Raw genomic sequence first — 27536 nt, forward strand, 5'->3', positions numbered from 1 at the left:
ATCAAAGCCGCACCCCCATGGATCCCAGTCCATGGGTTTGTTTCTGCTGAGCCACAACGGGAACTCCCAAAAAGAAATTCTGAGAGTTGATCATCCTCTAAAACACACAACACCCACACACACAATTTAATATGTTCAAGGATAGCTAACCCTAGGAAAAATAATAGCACAATTCACAAAGATGGCAGGTCAAGCCTCAACTTGAAACCAGTTAGGTTACAGACGAAGTTAAACATTACATGGTAAACTCTAAAACAAACAAAAAAAATTTTAAATCAGTGGATCTTAAGTTACATTCAAGTGAGAATGCCGGGGAGAGGATAAGTGTGGCCATTTATTCAGGGATGAGGCAATGGCAGAGAGGCTAAGCAAGTTGTCTTAGCTTTACAGAAGACACCGGGGAGAGACTCACTTGAACCTGACAGGTGGGTGGGGATCGGATGGTGGTGAGTGATGGGGATGTTCCGGGCCTGGTTGACCATGTAGATTAGATAAGTCACAGGAATCAGGACACTTGCCAGCACTCCTTCAAGGCGTTCAAGGGCAAGAACCAGATGCTGACGGACTAAATGCTTAACCTGTCATTAGCAACAAGCTGCTACTGTCATTAGCAACAAGCTGCTGGGCCGGAGGACCCCTGAGCTGCCAACCTGAGCCTCTTTCATAAAGGTATTGACTGTAAGGTTAGCATGGATTTGTTCAACCCCAGCATACCAGAAACTGCAGAGGTCAGATCTTGAAGGGTAAGTGGAACAAATTGAGGACAAATAGCCAGAAAAAGCCTTTAGCAGTTAGGAATTAGTAGTTAGGAATTCTTAAGGAAACTTAAGGAATTCATTACCCCTCAATAATGCAGGCTGAAAATATAAATAGATTCCTAAAAACTTTAGACCAATTCAGAGCTAGGCTTTCAGGGACAATGACGTGGCACCCTGGAGCCAATGGTCTTTGAAAGTGCCCTTGCTAAAGGGATAAACAAGGTGCTCTCCCATACTTCCTGGTGCCCCTGGGCTGGGTCTCTGTTGTAACCCCTACAAACCAGTAGTGCCTCTTTCATTGAACTTCACCACCCTCACAGTCAGTCTTGGCCTTTAGCCTCACGCTTTCGAAAAGCTCAGATGGCCAGTCACTGTGATATGTCACCCCTGTTTCAGTCTTGTTCTTTCTTCTTGCAGCAAGAAGAAAGATGTAAGAAACAGGCAGATGTAAGAAACAGGCACCAAGCCTACCCAGGGCCAGGGAGAGGGTGAGCTCACCCTCCATCTTTGGCTTCCAGGAACGCTAAGTTCTCATGGGATCAGATGCTGCTGAAGCCTCATCTCACCTCCTGACATCCAAATAGGCCTGCCTGTCCCCAGGAAGGGCTAAAGGATTCTTTGCCAAAGGACACAGAGGACATCAGGGAAGGGAGCCCTTTCTACAAACTATAATCCACGTATGGATTCTCTCTTCTGTCCAACGCCCCTCTTAAGAATAAGTAAAGGCTTTGTGACCCCTGGAACAAGAGCTAATATATAAAACCTGCCAAGGAGAGCATCACTACGGTGTCCCTATTTATTTATTTCTTTTATTTTTTACTTTGGACATGCCCCCAGCATGTGGAAGTTCCTAGACCAGGGATCGAATGTGTACCACAGCAGTGATAAGGCCAGGTTCTTAACCCCATGGGCTACCAGGGAACTCCTGAGGCTATCTCTATTTAAAATAAAAATATATATATATATATATATATATATATATATATATATATATATATATATGAAGGGAAGAGACTTTATTATTTCCAGGTCATGTTCTTTTGCAAATTCTGACACAAAGATCACCTGAATGTCAAGAGGTCATATTCAGAGCGCTACCTCCAAACATAGAGGAGTTGGCCCCAGACAGAAATAACACAGTAACATACCCCTGGAAAGGAAATGTGTTTTCAGTTACACCAGGGCCAGGTCGGGCCTCTCCCACAGGCCCTTCCCAAATAAGAACTTGGCAGTGGGGTTAGCTGGGCTGGAGGGGACATCCTGGGCTGCAGAGGTGAGGCCCTTCTGGGTCTTGAGGAAAGTTGGACAGAAGTTCTTCCTCCCTGCTGGTAATAACACTGAAGAATCAGCGTCACATCCATTCGATTAATTTTCTTGACAGGCAGCTCTAGTTTCCACGCAGGGACCACAAAATCAAAACATACGCATGTCAAGGGCCCCATGTGTGGTGGGGTCCTGCCAAGGACATGTTACATCAACGCAAGGAAGCAGAGCCCAAGTCCTCAGACCACATGCCTGGTCTTGTGGGCAGCTCCCTGCAGGAAGAAACCACCAGAGTTTGGTTGGATGAACCAGAGGTGCTCTCTTGGCAACAGTCCTTTATCCGGGTCTGGGCTCCTTGTGTTGAATGTAAGAGCCTGAGAGACACGAGGCTATATCTGGCCTTTAGGCTCCTCTCTAAGTCCAACCACAAAGCCCTCCCTGCTGCCTCCACTTTGCCTGCGTTCAGCTGTATCCAGGCAAGGGACTGGCAGCCTGGATTAAAGAAGCCATTTAAAGGAAAGCCATGTCCCTATCTGTGAGCCGGGTCTGAGCGGGGAGGTCTGCGGAGCTGAGGTCTCTGAGCACATAGTAAGTAAAGGACTTTTTAATCAAGGCATCCGTTGCTAAAGTGATTGAAGGGGCTCCAAAACAATTTGTTCTTTTGTGTGATGTTAACTATCAATTGGCTAAATGATGTAAAAGGGGTGGGTCCAGAGGGCAAGGACCCCGGGGAAAACTATGCTCTAAATCCCCCAATTTGTGAACACCAAGGGTGAGCCCTGCCATGGAGTCAGTCCAACACCTGCATCTCTATCCTTCACGGCTGTCCCTCTGCCTGCATCCAGGGCCATGTCCCCACTCCACCAAATACCTAACTGCTGGTGGCGGCCGTCCCTCTGCCTGCATCCAGGGCCATGTCCCCACTCCACCAAATACCTAACTGCTGGTGGCAGACACAGTGCTCATGGTAGCAAGAGGTCGGTGATCTCACATCTTCCATTTCAGAGTTTCTGGCCCCTTTGCAGGATCTCCTGGTACTCTCTAATTTCCCATCTCAACCACCGGTAATTCCAGAAGGGGAATGTCAATAAATGACTAACAGGAGTTCCCACTGAGGCACAGCGGAAATGCATCTGACTAGTATCCATGAGGATGCAGGTTTGATTCCTGGCCTGGCTCAGTGGGTCAGGGATCTGGCGTTGCCATGAGCTGTGGTGTAGGTGGCAGATGTGGCTTGGATCCCACGTTGCTGTGGCTGTGTTGTAGGCCGGCAGCTGTAACTTCAATTTGACCCCTAGATGGGAACTTCCATATGCTGCAGGTGCAGCAAAAGTAAAATAAAATAGATGAGTAACAGGGAGGGGATACAAGTTCAGACCTTGAGCTAATTGCCACCAAAGCCAAACCAGGGAGGCCCAAACTAGACAAGATTTAGTTCACTTGTTTGTCACCTTGACTGTCTATGCCAAGAGCAATGCAAGGATGAGGGGTGGTGTCATCCTCAAGAGCCCCAAAAGCCCCCTGAGTGGAACCTCACCCTAATGTCCTAGAAACCCTCCTGGCCTGGCCTGTGAAGACAGAGCTGGGTCTTTCTTTGTCTGAGTTGGTCCAGCAGGCAGGGGCCACTTTGGGGACTTTGGAGCAGCTGCACAGTCAGCCCTGTGGGTGACTTGCCGGCCGGGCGATGAGCGTGTCCAGACTACCCGTCTCACAGGGTAAAGGGCTCCACTGCCAAGGACTCAGTTCCCCCTTTCACTCTCCATTCAAACAACCATGGCATGTCAGCCTGCTGGCCTCCTTGATTGTGCAGAAATAAATAAATGAATTATGTTGTTGGGGTTTGGGCTTCGGCACAAACACATGGTCTGCATTTATCTGCACAGTGAGAGGTCCACCAGCCACTTGATGTAAAGGAGCAAAATGATAATTCTTTTCTTTAGGCACTCCGGTACCATATGGAATGTATATAAATCATATTTTTGTTTTAACAGCGGAGGCTTTGTTGATAGATAAACATGTGGTTTATCTAAAAAAAGAGAGGATTGGGCTTTGAACAATCATTTAATGGCCATGGATGTGCCAAATAAAAATAAAAACATAATTTTGAAAGAAGTTGGCCTCGTGCCTAAATCTGGAACAAGGAATTCCTCCTTAACCAAAGTGGTTAAAGCCCGTCGATCTGTTTTGAGTTTAAGCTGTGCTCTCTACTCAACCCCACGACAAATTGAATCTGGGGCTAATGCGCTCTAATAGGACAAGACGTTACCTTTATGAATGACCTCATGGAGAAGAGGTTGGCGAGCATGGTGGAGAGGCCTTGAGCCAGGCAGCTCTGGGCGATGAACCCCAGCTTCAGCTCGGCGAGGCAGATTGCATCATCTCCCTCTTTCCAGTTCCAGCTTGGGATGTTTAGCAGATGGGCCTGTGGAAACAAAAACAGGTATGAGGCCTTCCTTTGTGAAGCGTTCAATTGTTTAAAATCTCCTCTGGGAAATGCAGCATTGCCCGACTGCTCAGGGTCACCCAGACTTAGCCTTTCCTTCCCTTGCCTGGGTCTGGCATTTCCTGCTTTATTCAGCTCTTCTGTTCATCAGACTTGAGTCTCTCTGGAACACAGCTTCTGTACCCCCCAAGTCCGTGTCCTCCCCTTGGCTTTGTCATTTAGCCAAAGAGAGTCCAGAGGGACTCTCCTCTTGTGACAGACATATCAGCCCATGCTATGAGGAGGTTTGGCCAGGTTGTTCTAAATTGGCTCCTCAAAAAAAAACTCCAAGACTGTCAGGCACCTGGATAGTTTAGTTTTTCATCTGCCTTCCCCAAATGCCCAGTTAGTGGCTCCGAAGCTTGGGCATCAAAATCAACTGAAGGGTTTATACCAACACAAATTGTCAGCCCCTTCCATGGTTTCTGGTTCTTTGGAGGTGGGGTAAGGCTGGAGAATTTGCACTTCTAAGAAGTTGGCGGTGATGTGGAGCTGCTGAGCTAGGAAGCACATTTCAAGAAGCACTGCCCTAAATCACTGGGCATATCATAGTGCAGACATGTTACAATCTCTTGCAGATGGACTGATGCTGTTCAACAGTGAGCTCAGACCTGGAGATAAGGACCCAGAGGCATGCTCATCCAATTATTTTTAAGTGGCATGAAGCAAAGTCAGATGATACACAGGCTGAAAGAATCAAGATTCAAAAGTTCTATTTACAGAACAGAAGCAAACTCATGGACCTAGAGAATAGACTTGTGGTTGCCAAGGGAGAGGGAACAGGATGGACTGGGAGTTTGGGGTTAATAGATGCAAACTATTGTATTTGGAGTGGATAAACAATTAGGTCCTGCTGTATAGCACAGGGAACTATATCCAATCACTTGTGATGGAACATGATGGAGGATAATGTGAGAAAAAGAAAAAAAAAAAAAAAATATATATATATAAAACTGGGTCAATTAGCTGTATATATATTTTATATATAAAATTTTATATATACTTTATATATATTATTACATATATATAAAATTGGGTCACTTAGCTATACAGCAGAAATTGACAGGACATTGTAAATCAACAATAATAAAGATTTTAAAGTAAATAAATAAATAATTTATGGTTTAAAAAAAAAAGATTCAAAAGTTCTCTAGAGTTGGAAAAATGTGCAAAAACAAACCAAAAAAACTCAAAAAACAAACCAAAAAAGATTTTAAAGAGCTTCTTGTCAAGCACTGCATTTAGGTTAAAAAAAAATCAATTATATTAATTCAAAATGAGAAGTCCTAAACTTGGCAGCAGACATGAAGGTATAGGGGAAAAAAAAAAAAAAGGAGGCCAACCATGTGACAGATGAGAGAGAAAGCCAATGCTAGCTCGTTAGAAATGGTCTCTAGGTCATAGGAAAGATGAATGTTTCCCCCCGTTGCGAAGTGGTCAGGCCAGTTTCCAGCACTTGATCCAGTTGTAACAATCAGATTTAAAAAGGGACGTTGATAACTGAATAACTCCCACAGAAAAATGACAAGCACAAGAGGAGACATGGGTTATAAAAAACATCTTTCAAGGAAACAGCAGCATTTGGCCTGAAGAAGGGCCACGCTTCCAGAGAGAAAGGATGGTCACCCGTGGGACCTCAGGTCCTGCTGTGATGAGGGGAGATTAGGCTTGTCTTGCCTTGTTCCAGTGGCCAGAATTAGCACTGACTGGTATATATTACAAGAAAGGAGTTTTTTTGGCTTTTTTTTTTTAAGGACTTTTCTAAGGATGTGGTTTATCTAATAAATGGAAAAAGCTGCCTCCAAAAATACAAAATGTTTGTCCCTAGAACTCAATATGTGCTTCTCCAGGTCTCAGTGGACAGACTCTTGCTTTGCACAAAAGGGTGAGTCAGAAGCTTTCAAGGCTCCTGCTAACACCAAGAGTCTATGGCCCTGAAATACTATTTCTCTCCCAGTATCACCAAAAGCAAAGGGCACCAACCAGGCCCCCCTCCACGTGCAGGACTGTATACAGTAGGTGTGCTACTAGAAAGGAATGGAAGACTCCACCGTGCACTCAAGGGCAAGTCCACTGGCTCCCTACTCGGCTTTCAGAAACACCACTCTTGTGAATCCCCTCTTGCAAAATTCAGTTCTCTAAGAATCTTGAGCGTCTTAGCCTGGCAGTGTTTCCTCCTTGGAGAGCAGACTCCATGCTCTCTGACCAAAGCAGTTAAAATCCCATGTGTGGGCTAGAGCAGATGGGAATTTCTGTCAAGCTGAGTATCAGAGACCTTCCCACATCAGACGGCTTTCCAGCAAGGAGCCCGGCTCTTTATCCCACTTCTCTCCCTACCCCTCACTGGCTCAAGGAGGCCACTTTCCGCCTTTACCTCCCTGGCATCATAGAGAATACACCGGGCTAAGTGGTGAAATACTCATTTACATGAACATCAGCTGAGAAGAATGAAGAGGAATGAAATCCAAGTCATCAACAAGTAAATCATCCAGTGAGAAAGGAAATGTGGGTGCTCCGAGCCCCAGACAGACACCACGTAACCTTCACAGCACCTTCAAACAAACAAACAAGACCTTTCAAGATGTTCTCTCACATCCCCCTGTGCCATGCAGGGCATGAAGTCCAGGATTTTAGGTCTAGGGTCTCTAGCGTCCCCATCTAGTATGGAGTTCCCTAGACATGTACTACACAGTATTACATGGAAAAGTCAAGTTGGTTTCATTTCTCAGCCTCCCTTTTTGGCCACCAGATCTTCAATCATGGGGAAGGGCATGCCCGAGGCTGGGAGAGATTCTATGTGCACAAAACAAAGAGGGAGACTGAGCCAGCAACGTGTCTGTTTCTGGCAACTCTGGTCTTTTTTATTTGAGGGGAAATTGGGTCCACTGGATGATGCCAGCATCACTACACAGAATTCTAGAGACTCATCCTCTCTAATACAGAAGATCAGCAGGATGAGCAGGACTGGGGCTTCCCTCTGTTTGAGATGAAAGCAAGGTGAAAATTGGCTGTCCTGGGAAGCCAGAAGAGATGAATTCCAGCCCCAGTTCCATCTCTCACTACACATGCAACTTTGAGGAAGCCACCATGATGAAGAAAGAAAATCTCAGAGAAAACACTTCAACACTTCTGCTCAAGTGCAAGGGTTCACAGTGAGAAACCTCAAAGAGCTTGCATCTCCATCGGGGCACTGGGACTTGGCTTTAGGTCAGAGACAAAGACCTCTTTCTCTAGGGTCTGCTGGGAAAATTTTTAAAGTCCATTAATAGCTGAATCATCAGGAGTTGACACTTTTCCAAGATGTCATAAACCATTCTTTCCCTAAGAGGTTTAAGCCATTTGCACTCAAATCAGAACATGTGCCATGTTTTTTTTCTAATCCTTTCCATGTTGGGAGATGGTCAGGCTGAATACGAATTCTACTCAGAGTAAACAGATCCACTTTGGAGAATATCCATCCTTCTGTAAGTCCCTCACAGAGGACCCACAGTTTGGTTCCCCAGGCTGTGGCTCTATATAACAAGAAAAGGGCAGTTGGCAGTTCTGCCTCTTAGCTCACTGGCTGCCAAGTGACCATGAGTTCTACCCACCAGAGATGCTTCAAGACAGAGCTTTGATCCACTGATTGAAGTCACAATGGAATGCTAAAATGCACAGATGGACAGATAAGGACTAAATGAGATAATGGATGTCAAAGCTTAAAACCATAAAAATATGACACATATGTCTGAGATGACAAACTCGGCATGAGTTTTGGATGGAAAGAAAGAAGACAGCTTTCCTACCTCCCTTTAGGTTCTAGAATACTGCTATCATTAGGTCACAGGGGATTGAAATTTTTTTAAAGCTTAAGTCTGGGCATAACTTTATGGAATGTGGAATCGGTTGACAGTGATGTAAGTGTACATGCATGTATTGGGTTCTTTCCCAAAAGCAAGTTTTAATGGATGGAGATCTCTGGGCATCTAGTCGTGGGTGAAAAGAAAGTTCCAAGAGAGGAAGAAAAATACTGTAAGGGAAGGAGACCTTAAAAAAACAGCAAAACTGAAAAGCAAGGTGAAGAAAGTCTATGTGCAATTCTACAAGGAATGAAATGACAAATAATGACCAGCAGACTTTCTGTTCTTTCTCTACAAGAGAAAAAAAAAAGAAAAGAAATGATAGAGAAAAGAGCCCTGCAACAAAGTCACTAGGTCCCTTGTACTCTCACACATCTTACAAGGGCAGAGTCACCTAAGAGACTTTTCCTCACTCTGAAACCCAAATTGAATGCGGTGATTCTAAATAAACTATGTTGTAAGCAAATTACCACTGGCCAGTTGATGTCTTCATCACTGTTGCTGAATAATTACAGGGCAGAGGCTTGGGAAAGATATTCAGCTTGCTCTGATCATGTGAATACTGACCAGGTACCATCTGGATCCTCGATCCATTGAACTACTTTTGAGTTTGACAAGAATCACATAGCTGAAATCCTCCTTAATTCCTTGAAGATGCTGCATCAGCACTCATTGGAAGGAGAAAAAAAGGAACTGACATCCCTTTCTAAACATACAACATTAATTTTCTATTCAATCTAAATTCAGCCAAAAATCTAAACAACAGCTTAAAGCACTCCCACACTAAATGAAGTTTCAAATCACAAAGGAAAAGAAGGAGAGTTTATTGCCTCGGGAGCTGTCACCAGCCACAGCCTTGCTAATAAAATTCACCTCTACCTGCAGGGACTGCTGTCAAAGAAACTTCTCCAGATTGATGCTGGTGAGCTACCCATAGCCTCACTTTATCTCTTCGGTGTCCTGGGTTTTCCGGAGATAAACAGGACACCGTGACCTTGGGTGCCCACCACCAAACCCACTGGATGGGGCACAGAGCAGTCCACGATGCAACCACCTGGAAGGGCTGGGCAGCGGTCAGCAATGGGCAGCAGCCTGAGTGGTAGGCCAGTCACCAACAGCAGGCTCCACTCAGCAATGCCTCCGATGGGCTTTCGTACAGCAAAATGGGATGGCACTTGCCAGCAATTAAGAAATAATGGCATGGCACTGGTGCATTTGGCAGAACGGGGTCTTCTCTGGGTCATCTGACTGCCTATTTCACAGGGAAGATGGCCCATAAGATGGGACATACGCTCACTCACAACCCAGCAGGGAGTTATTCTGTCCAGACAGGACACCTGGTTGCAGGTACTGAGCAGCCTCTGGTTTCTCATAACTGGTTCCATATCAAACAGAGAAAAGTGGCACCTTCCCTCCCCCAAAGCTGTTTTCCTGGGAGTTTACCAACAGGCCAAGTGAGGGGGCTTTGCCTTTGAATGAGAGACAGGACTCTGGTTTACCAAGAAGCAATCGCAAGGGAAATAGCATGGACTCCAACGTCCGTTTTTCCTTCTGATCCCCCTGTGAAATGTAGTACTAGGAAAATTCCTTTATATTTAATCTCTGGATAGCCAATTATTTTCCTGAATTCAACCATGCAAATTCTCATCTTGTATTTGAGGGTGCCATGTCCCAGGTTCTTCACCCAACACGTGGACTGTTCCCCTAAGTTCACCTCGTCTCAGATAGAAAAGTGCCATCACTTGCCTGGGACACTCCACACCTTGACTGCAAAATCCCTGAGGGCACAAAACAGGACTTCACTATATCCATGGGGGGTTGTCGGGCTGAGTGTTGAACACGTAGTAGGTGTTCAATAAATACCAATGGAAGAAATGAGTGTGGCACATACAAATGGAAGTTGTTGGAATGGGACCTAGGGACATAGATATTTCTGGAACCAGGGGACCAAGAGATGCTTCCAGAATGAATGAGTTAGTATGTGAAGGAATTTCCCTCCGGGGGCCAATGGCAAATAAGGTGTTTGGACCAAAGAAATGTCCTGGGGAGGTTTTTACCCACCACCCTTCTTTATCCAGGCCTTGGGATTGTAAGGTGTGTGTGCACGTGTGTGTGCACACATGTGTGCAGCTGTCAAGTCAGAGGGAAGAGCCTGGACCTCCATGTGCACCTCTGAGTCTGGGACCAGCTCTTCCTGTCCTACCTTGTTGTGATACTGCAGCATCTGAGTGATGATTCTTATCTTGGGATGGTAGTTCTTTATGGAGATGACTCTGAAAAAGAAAAGACCGAAAGCTGAGCCAGGATCTGCCTTACCCACGGAGTCTGATGGGAAGATTAATTTGATTCCATCCAAAGGGAGTGAATGTGGGGCCAGCAGCCAGGGCCTTCAGAAGGGCTGCAGGCACCGGGCCAAGTTAAACTGTGTTTCCACTGCTGTACCCATGGTCGTGGGAGAAAGAAATCACACAACAGGCACAGAATGGGTCCTGGGCAAGAAAGAAGAGAGAGGCCCGGTGGTACCTTGGTGATGGCATGTGTGTACTGGGGGTGGGGGTTCTAGAGCAGGGTGCTCCTGGACTTATCGCCTACAAAGGCATCTAAGTAAAGCAAGCTCAACTCCTGGGACCAACAGAGGTTTGCAATCTCACGTACCCTAGGGAGGAGCCCAGAACCATTTTGCTCTGATGCCAGCTTTCCAAGTTAACAACATGAGACAACAGTGACAAATCACACAAGCAGCCTGACAAATGATTCTAATTGTCACATACACATGGCCTCTCTCACAAAAATGATTTCTGAGCAGAGCTCTTAGGATGGGGGTCCATGACTCAGCCTTTAAGAGCAAACAGCATCTAAATGATGACTTTGATGCTGACGAGAGATAAGTGCCAAGGCCTTGCCATGTACGTCATGGTCTGCTGGAAAATTCCCCCAAACTGCTCCTAGTCCATACTTAGCATTAACCACTGCCTGCCCCACCCCCACCCCCACCCCCACCCCTCCTTTCTGTTCCCCAGGACAATCACTGTGCTGAAAGGGGAGGGACCTGGAGCAGGGAAACAGAAAACACCTGCATTCCAGTCCCAGCTCTTATACTAACAAACTGGGTGACCTTCAGGAAATCCCTGGGCCCTCTGTGACTGTTCCCTCATCTGGACACTGGGGGCCACAGTACCTGCTTTATGTATTTCACAGGCTTGGTATGAGCAGCAAATGAAAAACCAGATGTGAAAATGCTTTGAAATCATTAAAAGCTCTCTCCACGTGTAAGTTATGGTTTTTGTCATTACCGACTCTGTCAGAAGGTGACATTGTACATTTCCTTCTGTGACAAGGAAGGCGAAAGCATGGAATTCCACAGAAAGGCCCACCTCCTAAGCCTAATCAGAAATGCAAGTGCATTTATCATGGCCACCCCCACAAACTTCCCACCAGGAAACACTCTGTGCTTCCAGTCCCTTTGTGCAAAGACGGAGAGAAGGCGGCCAGGGAGCAGCTTTGTCTGAAAAGCTACCACTTGTAAATTTAGGAAATGGATCACGCAGAAGGCTCTCCCGGCACAAATTCACCCTGGGCTTTTGCACTTGAAGGATTTCATTTTATTTTTGAAAAAGTGTTGTGTCGGCCCATGCTTATAACTCAAGGACTTTGAGTCCTGTCAGCCCTAGGAATTCAGTTCACAGCATCAGCCAGTTTTCTGCATTAGCTCATTTCAAATGGATCTTTGACATTTTAATTTCAAAAGGGGCAGATTGGTCTCATTAAACTAAGAAGAAAGGAGGATTATACAAATAAGGGAAAGACAGAGCCCATTTTTAACCCTGAGCTTCCCATTTCCTCTTGCTGCCTGGGCTTTAGTTCTGGTTCCGGTTAATGGAGGGCTTAACCACATTTCTCAAGGGAGCTTTGTTCAGTCATTTGTATGCCTTGGCATCATGCCAGTCACCCTGGTAACCTGTACGTCTTCAAGGTAACCCTACTGCAATCAGGGCTTAAATAAAATATTGTGATTAAGAGTAATGCCCACTTCAAAGCTATTAGCATTTTAATTACTCACTTCTGGGGAAAAAAAAAAAAAAAAAGGCAGTGCCAGCCTCAAATTTCTCTTTGTGGTCTAAACATTAGGTGTCATCTTCTTTTAGCTTTCTATTTGAAATGTTGAAGACATGTTTCTCAAAGGCTACATTTTTATCATTTCAAAGGACACACAATTGCAAAGGCTAGAAATCCTAGTTCAAGGAAAGGGCCAACTTATGCACCTTAAGCTGGGGCCACTGTTGTTCCTTCCCAGCTGTAATGAGTTAGGGGACAGGCCCAGGTGAGGAAGCAGGTCCGCATTCCACCATCTCCCTGCAGCCTGGCAAGCCCAGTGGTCACAAGAGGTCACACATTGACTTCCTTAAGAGGGCCACACTAAGCACAGTGCCAAAGGAAAGCGAGTGGAAAGAGAGCACACTATGCCAGATGTTGCTTGCCAGACACAGGGATCAGATGCTGAGGGGAGGATGTGCTCCAGAGGAATTCCCCCACCCTGCTGATGGGAAAGCTCACGTCACTTGGGGCCACTGAGTAAAAGCAAAGCAAGGAAGGGCAGGCCCTGGAGTGGTGCAAAGACAAATTCCCTGCCCTGCCCCTCAGGTAAATCCCCAGGACAAAGCAAAACCAAGCTGCAGAGAGAGGGGAATCTTGGTCTCCATCCAAGGGATGGCTGTTCACAATTAGGCAAGAGTTCCTGGGAATCTAGTGGGAGTGAAATGTTTTCTCTCAGTTCCTCTCTTCTCCAGAAGGTTCTCTTTATTATCCCCTCTCAGCTCTCAACTCTTCTGCAATTTATGCTGCAGAAGAGAAGACTCCAAAAGGGCTTTAACTTTCTGGAGCAAAATACCTTAACTTTATAGACATTTCATAGCCTCAAGATGTCAAATATGGGTCTATGGAAAGAACCAAAATGGAAAAATTCTCTTCTGAAATGAGAAAAGAATGAGGAGCAGGAGTTGGCCAGAGACTGGCCTTAGAGGAGCATAGCCCACTGGCAGGAAAGGCACCAGGGAGTATTTTCCAAAGAGTGCCCTCCTTCAAGGGATCTTCTGTGGAAAAAAAAAAAAAGACTGTGTGAGTATGTGTTGGGGGCAGGGGTGGCTGTAGGCAAATAGGTTTGAGAAACTTTCTCCAGAATATTATTTTAGAAATTCATATTAGTACCCAAAACACTAAGGAGGCATTCAGTGAAGAAAACAATTTCCTTTGGGGAAACTGGTTGAAACAAGCTCAGTGGTCAACAAACTCCTCTTTTGTGGGAGATGTTAATGAATGTGCTGTAGACATGCTTCAAAAGCTCCTACATGGGGCTTCTGTGGACACCTGGCACTATGACACCTGGGGCTGGATAACACCCAGCTCTCTGGGGTAGCCCTGTGCATTGGAGGATATTGAGCAGGATCCCTGGCCTCCACTCGCCAGACATGAGCAGCAGTGTCCCCTCGTTAGGACACCCAAAAACATCTCCAGCTATTTCCAAAAATCCCCCCAGGAATGAAATCATTTACAGTTCAGATCTCTCAGGCCCATTCCCCCTCAGGGAACATGGTACCCTATTTCAGGCCTATAGTCATTGAAATCTGTCTCTTCTTGCTGGTCCTGTCTAAAGCATCTCTCCCCCAAGATTGGTCGTGAGCCCCAGAGCTCCCATCTTCTAAGGATGCGCTTTTGATGATGATGCCTTGTGTCATTGCTCTCTGCACCCACCACAGTCTCAATTTTCCCCAACCCTGGGCCTATGCAGGTAGCAAGTTGCAGGGTGGCTAATGAGGAAAGAAGATCCCAAAGAAACGGTTCTCTGCAGAGGACCCAACCAGGCAGCAAGTAGCCACAGAGTAGCCAGCCCAGAGCCTCCCTGCCTCCCTGAGCTTACCTCATGATGTTGGAGGCATCTTCAGCATCAGGGTCTGCGCAGTACTTATTGGCAAGGATTAGGCAGGCATCTGCTGACTCTATCTAAGACACCCAAAGGAAAATCACAGAACACAAACATATAAATAGCCATGCTTGGTTGCAGTCTCTCCCTGCTGATAGCTCTTGGGGAACCTTGTGCTCAGCAAGGAAAGAAAAAAATAATAATCCTGAGAGATTATAGTTTTTGCCACAAGTGTAGGTTTTAAGCTCTTGTTATGGCATAAACATTTCATCTTGTGGCTATTGCAGGGGACAACATGTACCTTGATAATTATACTTTTCATTTTGCCTAGCCTCTTACATGTAAGCTTTCCAGATTCCTTGAGATAACAATTAATGAAGCCTTTCAATCCCCTCTCCACCTCTCCCCATCACTGCACCATCACCCTAATTTTTCCACTTGGGAAATGGCATTAGATGGGTTAAACCCTTTCTCTCAGGCTGCCAAGTTAACTGAGTCATTGGGGATTCAGAAATTTAAACTCCAACGTCCTTCATCTAACCATTCTCACACCTTTCAGACCCCTAACTCGGATGACAGCTCAGTACTATTTAGCATTCAATTAGTATTCAGCTATTCAAAAGACAACAAATGTATGTGTTTGAAATGATGTATTACAGATGACCTCAAGATACAACCTACTGACTTATCTAAACATATGTGCCAAGAGAGACTTATTCCTTTGAGAGGACCATGAGTTGTGCTAAGAATTGCTCGCATCTAAATTAGGCCCATGAACAACAACTATTTTTCCCAAGTTCTCATAGGATTTCACATTAGACATAACTTGGATCATGTCTGGATAATATTAAGATGAACTGGCCTCATTAAGCATAAGAATTCCCATGCTGGCTCAGGTCTGCCCTGCTTGGGGATGCTGTACTTAATAGACCATTCCTACATTTGGTGGGAGGGCATAATTCCAGCCATGGTATGTCACAAATTGTCTCCAGTTTCCTTTCATAAAGCAAAGAATTTACCCAAATCCTTTTGGCGTATTCCTATTTGCCAATTACATTATTAACCAAATTATGTGATGACCACAGTAAGTATTTAGATGTCAGTGGATTCATAATACAAACCTATATCCACCGGCATGCAAATACTGAGTGTGCATGCAAAATCTACATAAAATGAACAAAGTAGAAGATGCCATTGTGCTGTAACCCTTCCCCCTATAAGCCTTAGGTGTGCTTTATAAGAAGATTCTAATTTAGCATGTTCTAGAAAGAGAGATTAGCCCATTACCAAGTGCTAACAGATGCTTCCATGTTTAGTTTTACACCTTTAGTCCTTGGCAAGGAATAAAAGGAAGCTCGAAATGTTTTACGGCTTGGTTAAACTTTATTTTATACTTTACCCTTAATGTTCTTTTCTGATGTAAATAACAGATTTCAGAGCTATGCTGAGTCCAATTTAAGTATTCAGGATGGAAACTATTTGATTATTATGTTATGCATGAGACTATTGAGTCCATACAACTGGTCTACCTCATTTAGCAGCGCTGATACTGAGGGAACTAGCAATGTCTAGCATGTTATGGCTAGTTCAAGTGTGGAGTGCTTATGGGTCATCATCCATGTGCCAGTGGAACAAAGTCATAGACCAGTGCAAGGGTGATGTTGAGGTTGGCAGTATCTGGTTTATTGCATTAGGGGTTTGGAGGTGACTCTTGGCTACCCTTGGAGACATATCATTTCACCCCAAGTGGAGTAAAAGCAGACGTTACTTCTTCCTTCTTACCTTGACTCTTGCAAGATCATGTGGATTAAGGACTGAACCCTGATAAAATTCCACCTGAGTAAAATGTCGTTTGAACAGAGCTTCAAGCTCCAGGTTAGGGGAAATGCTGTGCAAGGAGAGAAGAAACGACCATTAATATAGTAGCCTCAGGTTCTCAGCTTCCTTGGCCTTCCTCCCATCCACTTCCAAAGAGAGAGACCTGGAAAAAAAGGCTTTCACCTTCAAGGCAGTCCCCTTTCCTGCCATAAATAACAGGCTTGCACTTAGAGAATAAAAGGCTCATGCTCAACTGAAAACCACAACCAGTACCACGTTAAAATAAAGAGGTTCATAAACTTTACAAAGTCTTCACAAAGCCTATGGGGCAAAACATCTTCAACCTCATTACGAACAGAATCCCTACTTTAGGAATAGAGGAACTGAGGCTGTGATGTCAGGGATGAGCCAAAGTTCTTCCCGGCAGAGTCTCCTGCTGGCCCCTTTGTCAAAAGGCTTTTCCCTGCTTCTCCACCTCCTGGACTTTTTACCCTCAGGGCCCGGATCAAAAAAGTCGCCTGCGGGCAGTCACACGCAGAGGTCATTCACTCCTGAAACTGTTCTTGATTCACGCATATGTACACTACTCAACATTCTTAGTTCTGGGGTACACGGCCATCGTTCCCTTTGCAGGACAAGGATTAAAACACTGGTTGACCTATTCTTTCAGAGATGAAAAATACCTATGCTCTGTTAGGTACTGTGCTAAGTACTCTGTTAGGTACTGGGAGATGATGACATTTAGTTAGAACCTACTAGGTGCTAAGGACTGAGTTAATCAACCCTGCCTAACATCCAGGTGGTCTTTAGTAATAATAACTGCTAATGTTCTTGAGCATTTACTATGTGACAGACACCATTCTAAGCCCTTAATGACTAGTAACTTATTTAAACCTCAAAACAACTCTAGAGGAAGGTGTGTTATTAATCCAAGTCTTTGGGAAGCTAATTACCTGGACCACCTACTACAAGGCTGGCACTGGTAGGTGCTGGGGATCCAGAGGTGAATCCCAGCAAATGAAGAATTAGCAGCCAGCTTGTCGATTCAGATTAAAGCAATGGGCAAGAGCAAAGCAGCTGCTTGTACAAATCCAACCCGTCCTCCAGATCCATTACAAGTTAGGCCTCCTCAGGAAGCCCCCCCACCCTGGTAACACAAGAAGTGGTGGTCTCTCCCCAGTACAGATCCCCTATGTTATTCTGCCACTTGATGAAACTGACTTGAGTCAGTTAACATAGGACCCATGCTGTGCTCCTATTGTTGCACACATGCCTGTCTTAAAATGCTCACACAATATGAGGGCAGGACCCATATGCCATTCTATACACCATACTTGTCTTGAACCTTCCAAACATCCAGCATAGGATGCGCTCCACAGCTGGTCATCAATAGCTAAGGGATGAATTGGATCTACGGCTTCTGCTCCTGTGCCCATGGCCTGACTGGTCTTTTCAGAACTTGCAGAAGTCACTGCTAAGAACAAAAATGCTGGTGCTCCAACATGGTGGCCAGTATCATATTCAGGAAAGGAGACGCACAGAACAGCTACAGGGGAGCCAGCCTCAGTGGGATCTCAGAGCAGGATTGAGTCCTGGGTGTCAACCTTGTATGGAACCAACAGTAACATGTGAGTTTTGCGCCTTGGCAAGGTGAGGCTAAGAGTGGCCCCATGATGGCCCCATGTCCATACAAGAAGATGGTGCCACCCACGTCATCATGGCAGAGCCCCCCAACTCCCCATCCCTGTGGTGAACTACCTTTTACCTAAAAGGGGATCGGGCAAAGAATCTCAACGGCACTGAGTAGAGAGAGATAACTTGCTTTCCTCACCCATAAAACAAACATGGTAAAATCTACCTCTTAAGTTCACTGTACATCCTAAGGTATTTTCTCTCTCACGATAATAGCTAACATTTATTGAACACTTACTGTGTGCCTGATTCTGCTCTGTGTGCTTTGAATGGGTTACTTCTTTTCATTCTTACAATAGCCCAAGAAGGTAGATAGAAACCACTTTGATCTCCCCATCTTATGGATGTGGAAACTGAGGCCTAGGGAGGTTGAGGAGCTTGTTCAGTAACTGGTTGAGTCGGGATTTAGAATGTACTGTGAATGGAGCCCATACTTTTTCCTCCCTCTATTGATTTAAGGAGAGATGGTATGCGTGGGGACCAGGACCATGTCCTACACTGAAGGTTTCCTGGAACGTCAGTTGTTATTTCTATTATTATTACCTTGCACCTTGCTTCCTCTTATGTCTGTGCCTTGTTTTGTCCCTATGTCAGTCCTGCAGTCATTAAGAACCCACGCCATGCAGCTAGTCATCCATATCAGACACTATGGGCACATCTGGACCACACAGATCCAAATAGTTGGGGGGCGAGTAAAGGATCCCGCTGTCATCTTCCAGAATCGCCTCCACAGGAACAGGTGCTGCTCTCATCTCTGAAGGAGGTGTTGCTTCTCTTTCCGTCAGTTCCATGTCATCCTCTCAGTGAGGCCAGTGCAAATGGGAGCTGATTCAACTCCACCCTGTCCCCTGAGACCTCCCCTACATCACTGCTCCTACAGACACCCCAGGAGTCGCCCTCCCTCACTGGGCCTGGTTGGGAGGAGGGTCTTGAAAGAACAGGGACCTCTTACTTGTGAAGAAAGACGATCTCCACGTTGACGTCGTCCCGGTCCTTGTGAAGAAAGTCCTTTAGGAAGTTGGAAACGCTCTCCAGAGTGATGTGTCCACAGACCACAATGTGCCTGAATGAGAGAGGCCAGTTAAGTGAGGTCAGCCCAGGGGTGAGCCGGCACCGCCACCCCCCAACCCCTGCGAGACAGAGGAAGCGCACAGCTGCAGAGAAGCATCACGGTCTCCAAAGAGGCCTTGTTAAAGCCCAGCTCCCTTCCCTAGAGGGCAGCGAGGCATAGCAGCAAGGCCGGAAGGCGCTCAGAGCCTCCTCAACAGAAAAGCATATGGCTTCTCACCTGATGCTGCACAAAACCCTATTAAAAGCCCAACCGTTTGGCCAAGTGGTTTTATGCATTTAACAATAAGTGACATTATGCTTGTGCTTAAATGCTGCATTATCAGGTCCCCTGCAGATTCATATCTCTCCCTTTTTGCCCACAAAGCGTCCTCCCGGGAGATTTACCGAATGAGTCTTGGTTTATGACATAGAGCTTATCAGGTAATGAGATAACAAATCTTGCTGAAACGATGATTTTGTGTGTAAGAAAGCGGACTTTTATCAGGGTGGCTAATGTGCAGCTTGACACGTTATGGGCTCTGCTGGCCATAAGCAGTAAAAAGGAAATTTTGCATTTTTCCGCCATAACTCCTCCGACAATGGGGGCATGTAACACTTTACAGTAAGTGAGCATCACTCAGGGCTAAATGGGGCTGGGACTCCTATGGAATCTGAGATCATGCCGCAGGCTGTGCCTCCCCAGACAGCTGCTTCCTTAGGGGTTGTGAGATTTCCACAAGAGACAAAGAAATTTACCTCAAGATGGGGAGAAAAGCAGGAAGGGATGGGAATGAAATTTGCCTGTGTCATGGCAGTTCTGTTTCTGGAGACGATGGCTTACCCCGAGGAGAAGAGTCCATCTTCCAGAACTACTGAACAACAGAGCCTCCCACCACCTTTGGGCTCCTGGGCTAATTTTGACACTGGGCTATACTTTGGCCACTTATATTCATATATATGACGTTCAATCAGGAGTAAGCTCCCTTGTGCAAGAGTTAACCCCATGACTGGACGTGGCGAGGGAACCTTCTGGCTTCCAGTAAAGAGCCTGTAGCAAAAGGCTCAGCCCAGGTCCCTGTGCCCCTCCAGCTGGTAGTGACAGAGGCTGACTCCCTGGCTGGGCTTTGCAGCATGGGCAGGTGGCAAAACAGTCATTTGGTAGGAAAAATTTAGAATGGCCAGGTCCCGTGCACTTCGTAATTGCTCTGAGCACTTTCCAAGAAGGCAGAAGGCTCATTGGCTGGAGGCAGCTCCTAAGAGGAGGCAGTGATGATCGCTTATGCAATGTTCCATTAGATGCCATTACAGGAGCTGCCCTTTCGTTGTAATTTGGTGCTTGACTAAGTATGTGAGAATAATGCAGTAAACTCATTGGTGAAAGGATAATGATGCAGAACAAAGAGTAAATCAATAATATGTACAAGGCAGTTAATAATATCGCCATTATGGACTGTTATTGTTACAGTGCTGCACTGAGCAATCCGGCAAGCGGAGGCCCTCGTGGCAAAGGAAGGATGTCAACTGGCTCCTTAGAAGAAAGGCTTTAATATAATCTCTTTGCTCTCTAGTAGGTTAAGGCTGGTCCTTTGGCCACCCACCCAAATTCTATGCCCCCAAACCCATATGACTAACTCTTTCCTGAAACACACAGTTAGTCTGAATGCACGATGTCAACTGGATTATAGACATTTTTAACAGGTCATATCTTAAAATTTTTTTGTGAGAAAAGGGCCTTTACATAGACAAAACAGGCTGTAAAGGAAGATGCATGTTCTGAATAAGGTTTCTGATTTTAAATTTGCCAAGTGTGCTCAGAAGGTGACCGAGAAATGGTATCTCCCTCTTGATCTGACCTCTCTACAAATGACAGTGAGGCTGTTGGAGGGAGGGGGTGGGGAATTCTAATGCTTTCTGCACACAAACTTCCATGATTGAGAATAATGCCAGCATGAATCCACTGTACAGGTACCTCCACCCATATGGGATAGATATGTGTCGAGGGCTCTTCCTGAAAGGAGGCCAGGTTTGATACCCTGCTCTGCTACCAAGGATGTGTGTGATTCTGAGCAAGCTCTCATCCCCACTCAACAGATAAGGGAGCTGAGAGGTTAATCCCACCCAGCCAGCCTCCTGCACCAGGCACTGCAAAGCTCAAAGTTCTATCCCAGCAGAAGTCTGGTTATCATTCAGAGCTGGAGTCAAATCAATGACAAGTCCAGGGAAGTGTCGGAACATTCATCCTTCCCAGCCTGTACGCAAAGAACTGAATGAACATCTGCCAGCATTCGCTCTTCCTCTTCTGAGATCATTTATCTCTAGGACAGATGTGTGAGAAGTGGAAGGGAAGGAGATGAGTTCACCCTCTCACCCTTGAATCAAAGACTCAGCCAGCTGATTTATTCTGCCTTACAAAGAGCCAGGGTTCTCTTAGTTGAAAATGTGCTGGGTACATATAAAATATATTCCAATGCAATCAATATTATCCCTTAAGCCTTTAATTAGCTTTCACTTCTCTTAAGAAGTAGACAAATGTTGGCAGGAGAGGGGAGAAAAAACGGATTGACTTTTCTCCTTTGGTGCTAGCTGTCCAATACCATTCTAGACAATTGAAAATATATATCTTTAAGCCACAGCATGATTTCTGGGGTAGAGAGCAGTCTCTATCAAAAAGGAAGGGGGAAAAAAAATCTTCCTTCAACAGAATTGGTATTTTTGCTCAGAAAAAGCGAGATTGATTGAAAGCAGATTGCCTTTTTGCCCAAGAAGAGTTATTAGGTACATTATCATGGCAACCTTGGAGAACCCATATTGTTCCAATCTGTCCTCTATCTGATTTGAAGATTTACAGCTTCCTCCTTTTGTGCCAATAATCATTTCCCTCCATTTTGTTTTCCATACAGTGGAAGTTATCAAGGAGCCCACATATTGAAAATGTTTGAATGCAGTTAGAATTGATGGATGGGGAGAAGCTGCTTCTCTAACTCAGCATCTGCATTAGCAGATCTGCTCCCACTGCCCTGTAACTGAGGGAGCCCTAGGGGCCCTGCAGGAGTGCAAGGGGTGGATGGTGAAAGGGGGAGTTTTATTTTCCAGAAATATTTTGGGGACTCTCACGCCCCAGGGGCATTTGTTTGAGGAAGGATGTTATTGCTGGGAGCAGAAGCAGAATTTTTTGCATCTTTGGTGATTGAAAATATAATTGAAAATATTCTAAGATTGAAGAGCAGGGTATGCCCTCTTTGGAAACAGAGTGATGGCTGGTTCACGGTTCCTGATTTGAAGAATGGCCCAAAGATCCTCATCCAAAGTTATCTCTGTTGGTTTCCTTGACACCTACAAATCTACCATGTGAGATTCATCCTTTGATAGCCCTGTGTGAGCTCAGCTCAGACACTAAATAATCCAATAGTCATGGGCAAGGTACCAATTCTGCATTTCACAACTATCAAGTCAGAGTCTCTGAGGGGCTGGAGCTAGTTACCTGATTCATGAGATTATCTTGAGGATTTATTTAAATAGATGATACATGTGAGGGGTCTACTAACAAGTCTGGGCCATCGTAAGCATGGTTAAATGGTAGGAGTTATATGATATCTCTAAATCAGGATATAACAGATACAAAATGCTCTAGGGCTCCTGGAGTCTCACCTCACCTTCAAACAACCCTGTGTTCCCATTATCCGTCTCTTTTCAAATAACCTCTCTGAACCTCAGTTTCCTTAAGTCATGTGCCTGATATCCCACAGCAGGTAAAGTGATCTGCCCAGGATGTGGTCCAGATCTCTGACTCTAATTCTGATGAAGACAAAGTTGATGATGTGGAGAGGGCAGAGGCTTGGATATTTCAGCTTCTGCTCCTTCACAACAGACTGGGCTGGGCCAACAGGAGGTCTTCCTGGACCCATGGTGGAGGGGCTGGTAAAAGGTCCTCCCTGGGCCAAGAAAGAAGTTTATCCTGGGGCCTGGGGTGGACAGGGACGAAGCTCACTTCAAGCATCACCACACAGTAGTATCACTATTTTCTTGCCACCTCTAGTCAGCCAGGCCAGCAAGCTCAAGACAGCAAAGGCTAAAAGACAGCAGAAACTCTAAACCAAGTTTTTAACTGAAGTCACACAATTTGGCAAGCCAGAGGGCTGCAGGTGATGTGAATGTCCATTTTAGACATTACATGCTATGACCAGCTCACGAATCCAGAAGATGACAAAAATCTAAATGACCCACTGACAACGGAGACTATTCAGGAAAGTTAGCTATGAAGGGCACTAACCCTCATCCCCTCTGTGGCTCTGGCTTTAAACTACTGGTGGTCTTAATGACTGATGTCTACAGGGCCTGGCCTCTCAGTTTATAAAGGTGGCCAACAAACCTACATCAATAACTATTCCTGCTGTGATGTCCTTTTTGGTTTTTGAAGTTCTGTCAAGTCTTAGGAACAACTCTTTACTGGGATAAACTAATTTTAAAGGCTTGGACTAAAAGACACATCTCAGATGCATGAGGAAGCATCTTAAATGCCAAAATAGTAGCCAATGGCATTTTATGGAAAAGAGCTAGTCGTCTAGTATAAGCAAGCATGCCTGGTTTGGGTAAGGGCTCCGTAAACACAGGATGGGTTGAATTAGGAGTGGGTAACACTCGTGTGTCATGGATCAGGCATGGCATCAAGGGGTGGAGGGTGACTTAATAGGATTAATGCTTGACTATTAGGAGCTCTATCAGGGTTGAGAAGAAAGCTGCCAATTGCTTATTTCATGGGTACCTCTTCTTTAAGCATATACTGGAGTGCCCCTCCCATTATCAACCATCCCTGCTTCCAGAATGAAATCCCACACACACTATTCTCAATCCTTCAACTCCCTTCCTGGAGGTGGGTCAAGAACATGGGGACGTCCCAGGTGAGTTGGAACTTGAGGTTCAGAGCACAGGTCCACTGGTGTCTTTCAGAATGGATCGCCTAGGGAGCTGACTTATGGTAGGAGGCATGAGAGGAAGACAGACAGGGGGTCTTCCAGACAAAGTTCCCCAAGGTTCCAGTGAATGAGGCACCCAGAGATTCACTGAGGTTCAGGTCAGCTCAATGAGAACTAATATCTACACATTACCTCTTTTAAAAAGACTCAGGTAATGCTTCTTAAAGACAATGGACTTTGAAAAAGAGATCTGTGACAATGACAGGCTCCCTTCCATGTTCTCATGTCTATTTTGGTATCAGAATGGTACTTGGTGAATATTTAGTCTAGTGTCTGCATTCTTTGGATACGGAAACTTAGACTGAGGTCCAGAGATCAGGGGAAGGGGAATGTCAGAGCAAGGGCAGACTACCCCCTTGGTTTGATGCCTTCTGACCCGAAGCAGCTGGTGCAGAGCTGGGCCAAGAATCAGGAGACTGGGGTTGGTGGGGGTGGGGGGCCTGTCTTGTGTGACCTGGGGACAGTCACTGGAAAATGAAGAGGCTCAGACTGATGGGGCTGCACCCACTGAAGCAGATACTAATGAAGCCTCCGTCAGTGTTCCTGCTCTCTGCCCCCAGTCTAGGCCATCCTATCTTGTCTAGACGTCTGTGATAGCTTCCTAATTCAGTTTCCTGTTTCCTCCCTCCATTGCAAAAAAAAAAAAAAAAAAAAAAAACCTGAAGAGTGAGGACTGAGGCAAATCTGACTACATCACGTCCCACAAGGACAGGGAGGTCTCTGATCTCTCTTTAGCTGCCAGAGCCTCACTCTAGGAAGACAATGTAAAATGCACAGCTCTGGGCTGTTTATTTTTAAAGATACTATATCCATTTTTACTGGAACATATATAAAGAACTTAGAAAACCCATAGCTATCCTGTCACAATAAATCATACAGAGTAAATTGAAAATCCTATACAGCTTTCCCTGAATACATTGTGCTCACTTTGTCAAAGAGGGAGATGAAATGTGGCATATATTGATCTAGATGTCTCTGTAAAACTATAATATTTATATCAAATACATATGCTAGACTCTTTTCTGGCTTTCTGCTGAGCCTTCTAATCATGCTTTCCTCGTCCTACCCCTCGCCCTCAACCAACACCTCCCACCATTGGAAACTGCATCTGATGGGAATGCATTTTAAGACGGTCCTGTCAAGGGAATCCAGCCGCATGGTATCACTTAGAAAGCAGGGCCAGCAGTGGCGAGAGAACCCACAACCCAAATCACACAGCGGTCAGTACCCCAAGTTCAGTCTGTCCCTCCTAGGTTGAATTGGAACCATTCAGGGCTACCTAACTGCCTCTCCAAGCCTCTCCCATGCAAGCTGAGACTGAGGACGATTCTGGGCTTTACATTCTGTCTTACCTGATCATGCATTCTGCGGCTGCCTCATCAGGCAGCTCCCCCTGCTCTGGGTCATGTCGTTCACAGCAAATATTACCCGGGTTTTTTCTTAAAGTTCATGACCGCACTGCCCAAAAGGAAGGAGGCTGATCCTAATCCTACCTTTCTATTGCCTCTGGCACCAAGAGCCCATCCCAAAGGCACTGCTTTCCATGCAGGGGCGATCAGCTTTAGCAAACGGAAGCCAGCTCCAGACTATGTGGACCCCATCCTTCCACGCCATCCTAAGACCCAGCCCAGGACCCTCAAAGCTTGCTGGGCTTGAGAACTCTCTGCTGGCCAATGGACTGGTTGGCCAAATGTGCTTGGCTTGGACACCCTATGTCATCGAAAGCATACAAGCAATGTTACAGTTAATTAACCACAGCCTTCCGTTCACTGGCTGATTCTACCACTTCAAGTCATCTACCACGTGTCACGTTCGTAAAAGAACAGTGCGTGGAAAGAAGACAGAAACAGAAATAACTGTGAGCCCATATGGAGCTCCCAATCCCAAATCCTGGCTTTAACCATTTCCCTTAAAATTAATGAAAACACAAAACCAAGCCAACCAAAAAACCCAAGGAGGTTCAGAGAGAAGATAACTATCCACCCAGGGCCCATGTCTAGTACTTTGCTAATCACAAAGGCAGGCAATGTCTTCTCCCTCCTGGTGAGGAAGAGAATAAAGTCATTATCTCATCCTGCTGTCAACAGAGCTATTCTAGAGGAGACAGGCTGTTTGGTTGTTTCTCTAAATGGGGGCAAAAGGCTGAGCGAATAGATCCCAACAGGGCAGCAAAGGCACCTCTGTCATCAGAGCCCCAAGGTCAGAGGATAGACTACGGGTAGCCCCAACAGAGAACATTGGGATGTCCTGACCAGACCAGAACTTCCTGCATGACGAGGGTACATCTCATCCTGTGCAGACGGTCAGGATCTAAACTGCCTCGAGGGCTCAGTATCCTCACTTCCCAAGTCACAGTTAGACATCCATAGTTACACCACGAATGGGGAAGGATCACACACCTTCCATAGCTTGTTGCCTGGAAGAAGCCTCGGTCCAAGTCTTAGAAATAAATACTGAGAGCAAATACGGACATGGACTATATTTCTCAGTCTAGCATGCACCCTCCTTTCAAGAGCACCTCATTTTTCTGAACATATTAAGAGAGTCTACATACAAATTTTATTTAATTTTTGGCCACACTCACAGCATATGAAAGTTCCCAGGCTCAGATAAAATCCAAGTCAGAGATGCAACCTACGCTATAGCTGCGGCAATGCAGGGTCCTTAACCTATGATGTGCCCTAGCAGGAACTCCCCACGTTTAAATTTTAAAATGACATCAAATTAAAGAGAGTTTAGGGTTTATGAGTTAATTTTTGATCAGTACTCCTTGAATTTGGCTACAGAATGAAACTGCAATTACCTGAATGTACAGATTCTTTTTTTTTCTGTTTGGCCATACCCACAGCATAGGGAAGTTTCTGAGGCCAGGGATCAAACTCGCGCCACAGCAGCAACCCAAGCCACAGCAGTGAAAATGCTGGATCCTTAACCCCCTGTGCCACCAGGGAAACTCCAACAGGTTCTTAAAATTGGGTGTTAGATATGTTCTGGGGACACACACACACATATATATATATTTTAGGGGACAACATCAAAGTACTTAGAAGGAAAAATGCAAGGATATAGACCTAGCGAAGCGCCCACGGCTTACCATGGGTTGGCCCAGGGTTCTGGTTGGGATGCAGAGTTTCAGTGGAGAGAGCCACTGGTTAGAAAGGCACATTCCTTCAGAACTACATTTGGGATAAGATGAAAACCTAAGCCTTGGCCTGGGGAAAGGATGGCGTCGGGCAAGAAGTGGAGCCACAGCTAAGCCCTGCTTCCAAAGCTGCCCCCTCATCTGGACCATGGGCTCCATCCAGCCCAAGGAATAGCACCTCATTTTTATGTGGGGGAAATGCCCCTCACCAATCAGATATAGTCTTGGCCCCTTTCCTCATGGTTCCCAGCCTGAACTATACCAATCAGTGCTTTTTGATCTTGTGGGAGCTGATTGATCCTCATGATGAAACCCAGGAAACCCAACTTTCCCTGAATTCCTGCCGCCTGGACCCCAGCGCTGCTTCTCTGGCTCATTTCTGTCCTTTCTGGGATCTTCGGCTTTCCCCTGAATGCCGTAGGTACTCACTCTAACCTTGCAAAAAGAAATCACTTTTCTGCTGAAGTCAGCAAGAATCAGTTTCCATTGCCTGTTACCAAAGAATTCTAACTGTAGATTTGATTCCCTTGAGCTTCTCATTGAATTCTCACAATAACCCAGTATGCAGGTACCAGCAACCATAATTTTAGTTTCTTTCTCTT

General features: G+C 45.6%; 1 protein-coding gene across 14 annotated transcripts in view; it reads right to left on the reverse strand.

The window, feature by feature from the left end:
* Positions 1-27536, reverse strand: part of KCNMA1 (potassium calcium-activated channel subfamily M alpha 1) — a 754541-nt gene that overhangs the window by 194512 nt on the left and 532493 nt on the right. For all 14 annotated transcript variants that reach the window (XM_047760135.1, XM_047760128.1, XM_047760127.1 and 11 more), the window contains exons 10-14: positions 18722-18832; positions 16042-16147; positions 14257-14339; positions 10546-10615; positions 4288-4443 (exon numbers count right to left, since the gene is read on the reverse strand). In XM_047760135.1, coding sequence (XP_047616091.1) covers positions 4288-4443; positions 10546-10615; positions 14257-14339; positions 16042-16147; positions 18722-18832 — 526 coding nt within the window. The remainder of the gene's footprint in view (positions 1-4287; positions 4444-10545; positions 10616-14256; positions 14340-16041; positions 16148-18721; positions 18833-27536) is intronic.

This window comes from Phacochoerus africanus, chromosome 15 (genome assembly GCF_016906955.1).
Source record: "Phacochoerus africanus isolate WHEZ1 chromosome 15, ROS_Pafr_v1, whole genome shotgun sequence".
In the NCBI taxonomy this organism is placed as follows: domain Eukaryota; kingdom Metazoa; phylum Chordata; class Mammalia; order Artiodactyla; family Suidae; genus Phacochoerus; species Phacochoerus africanus.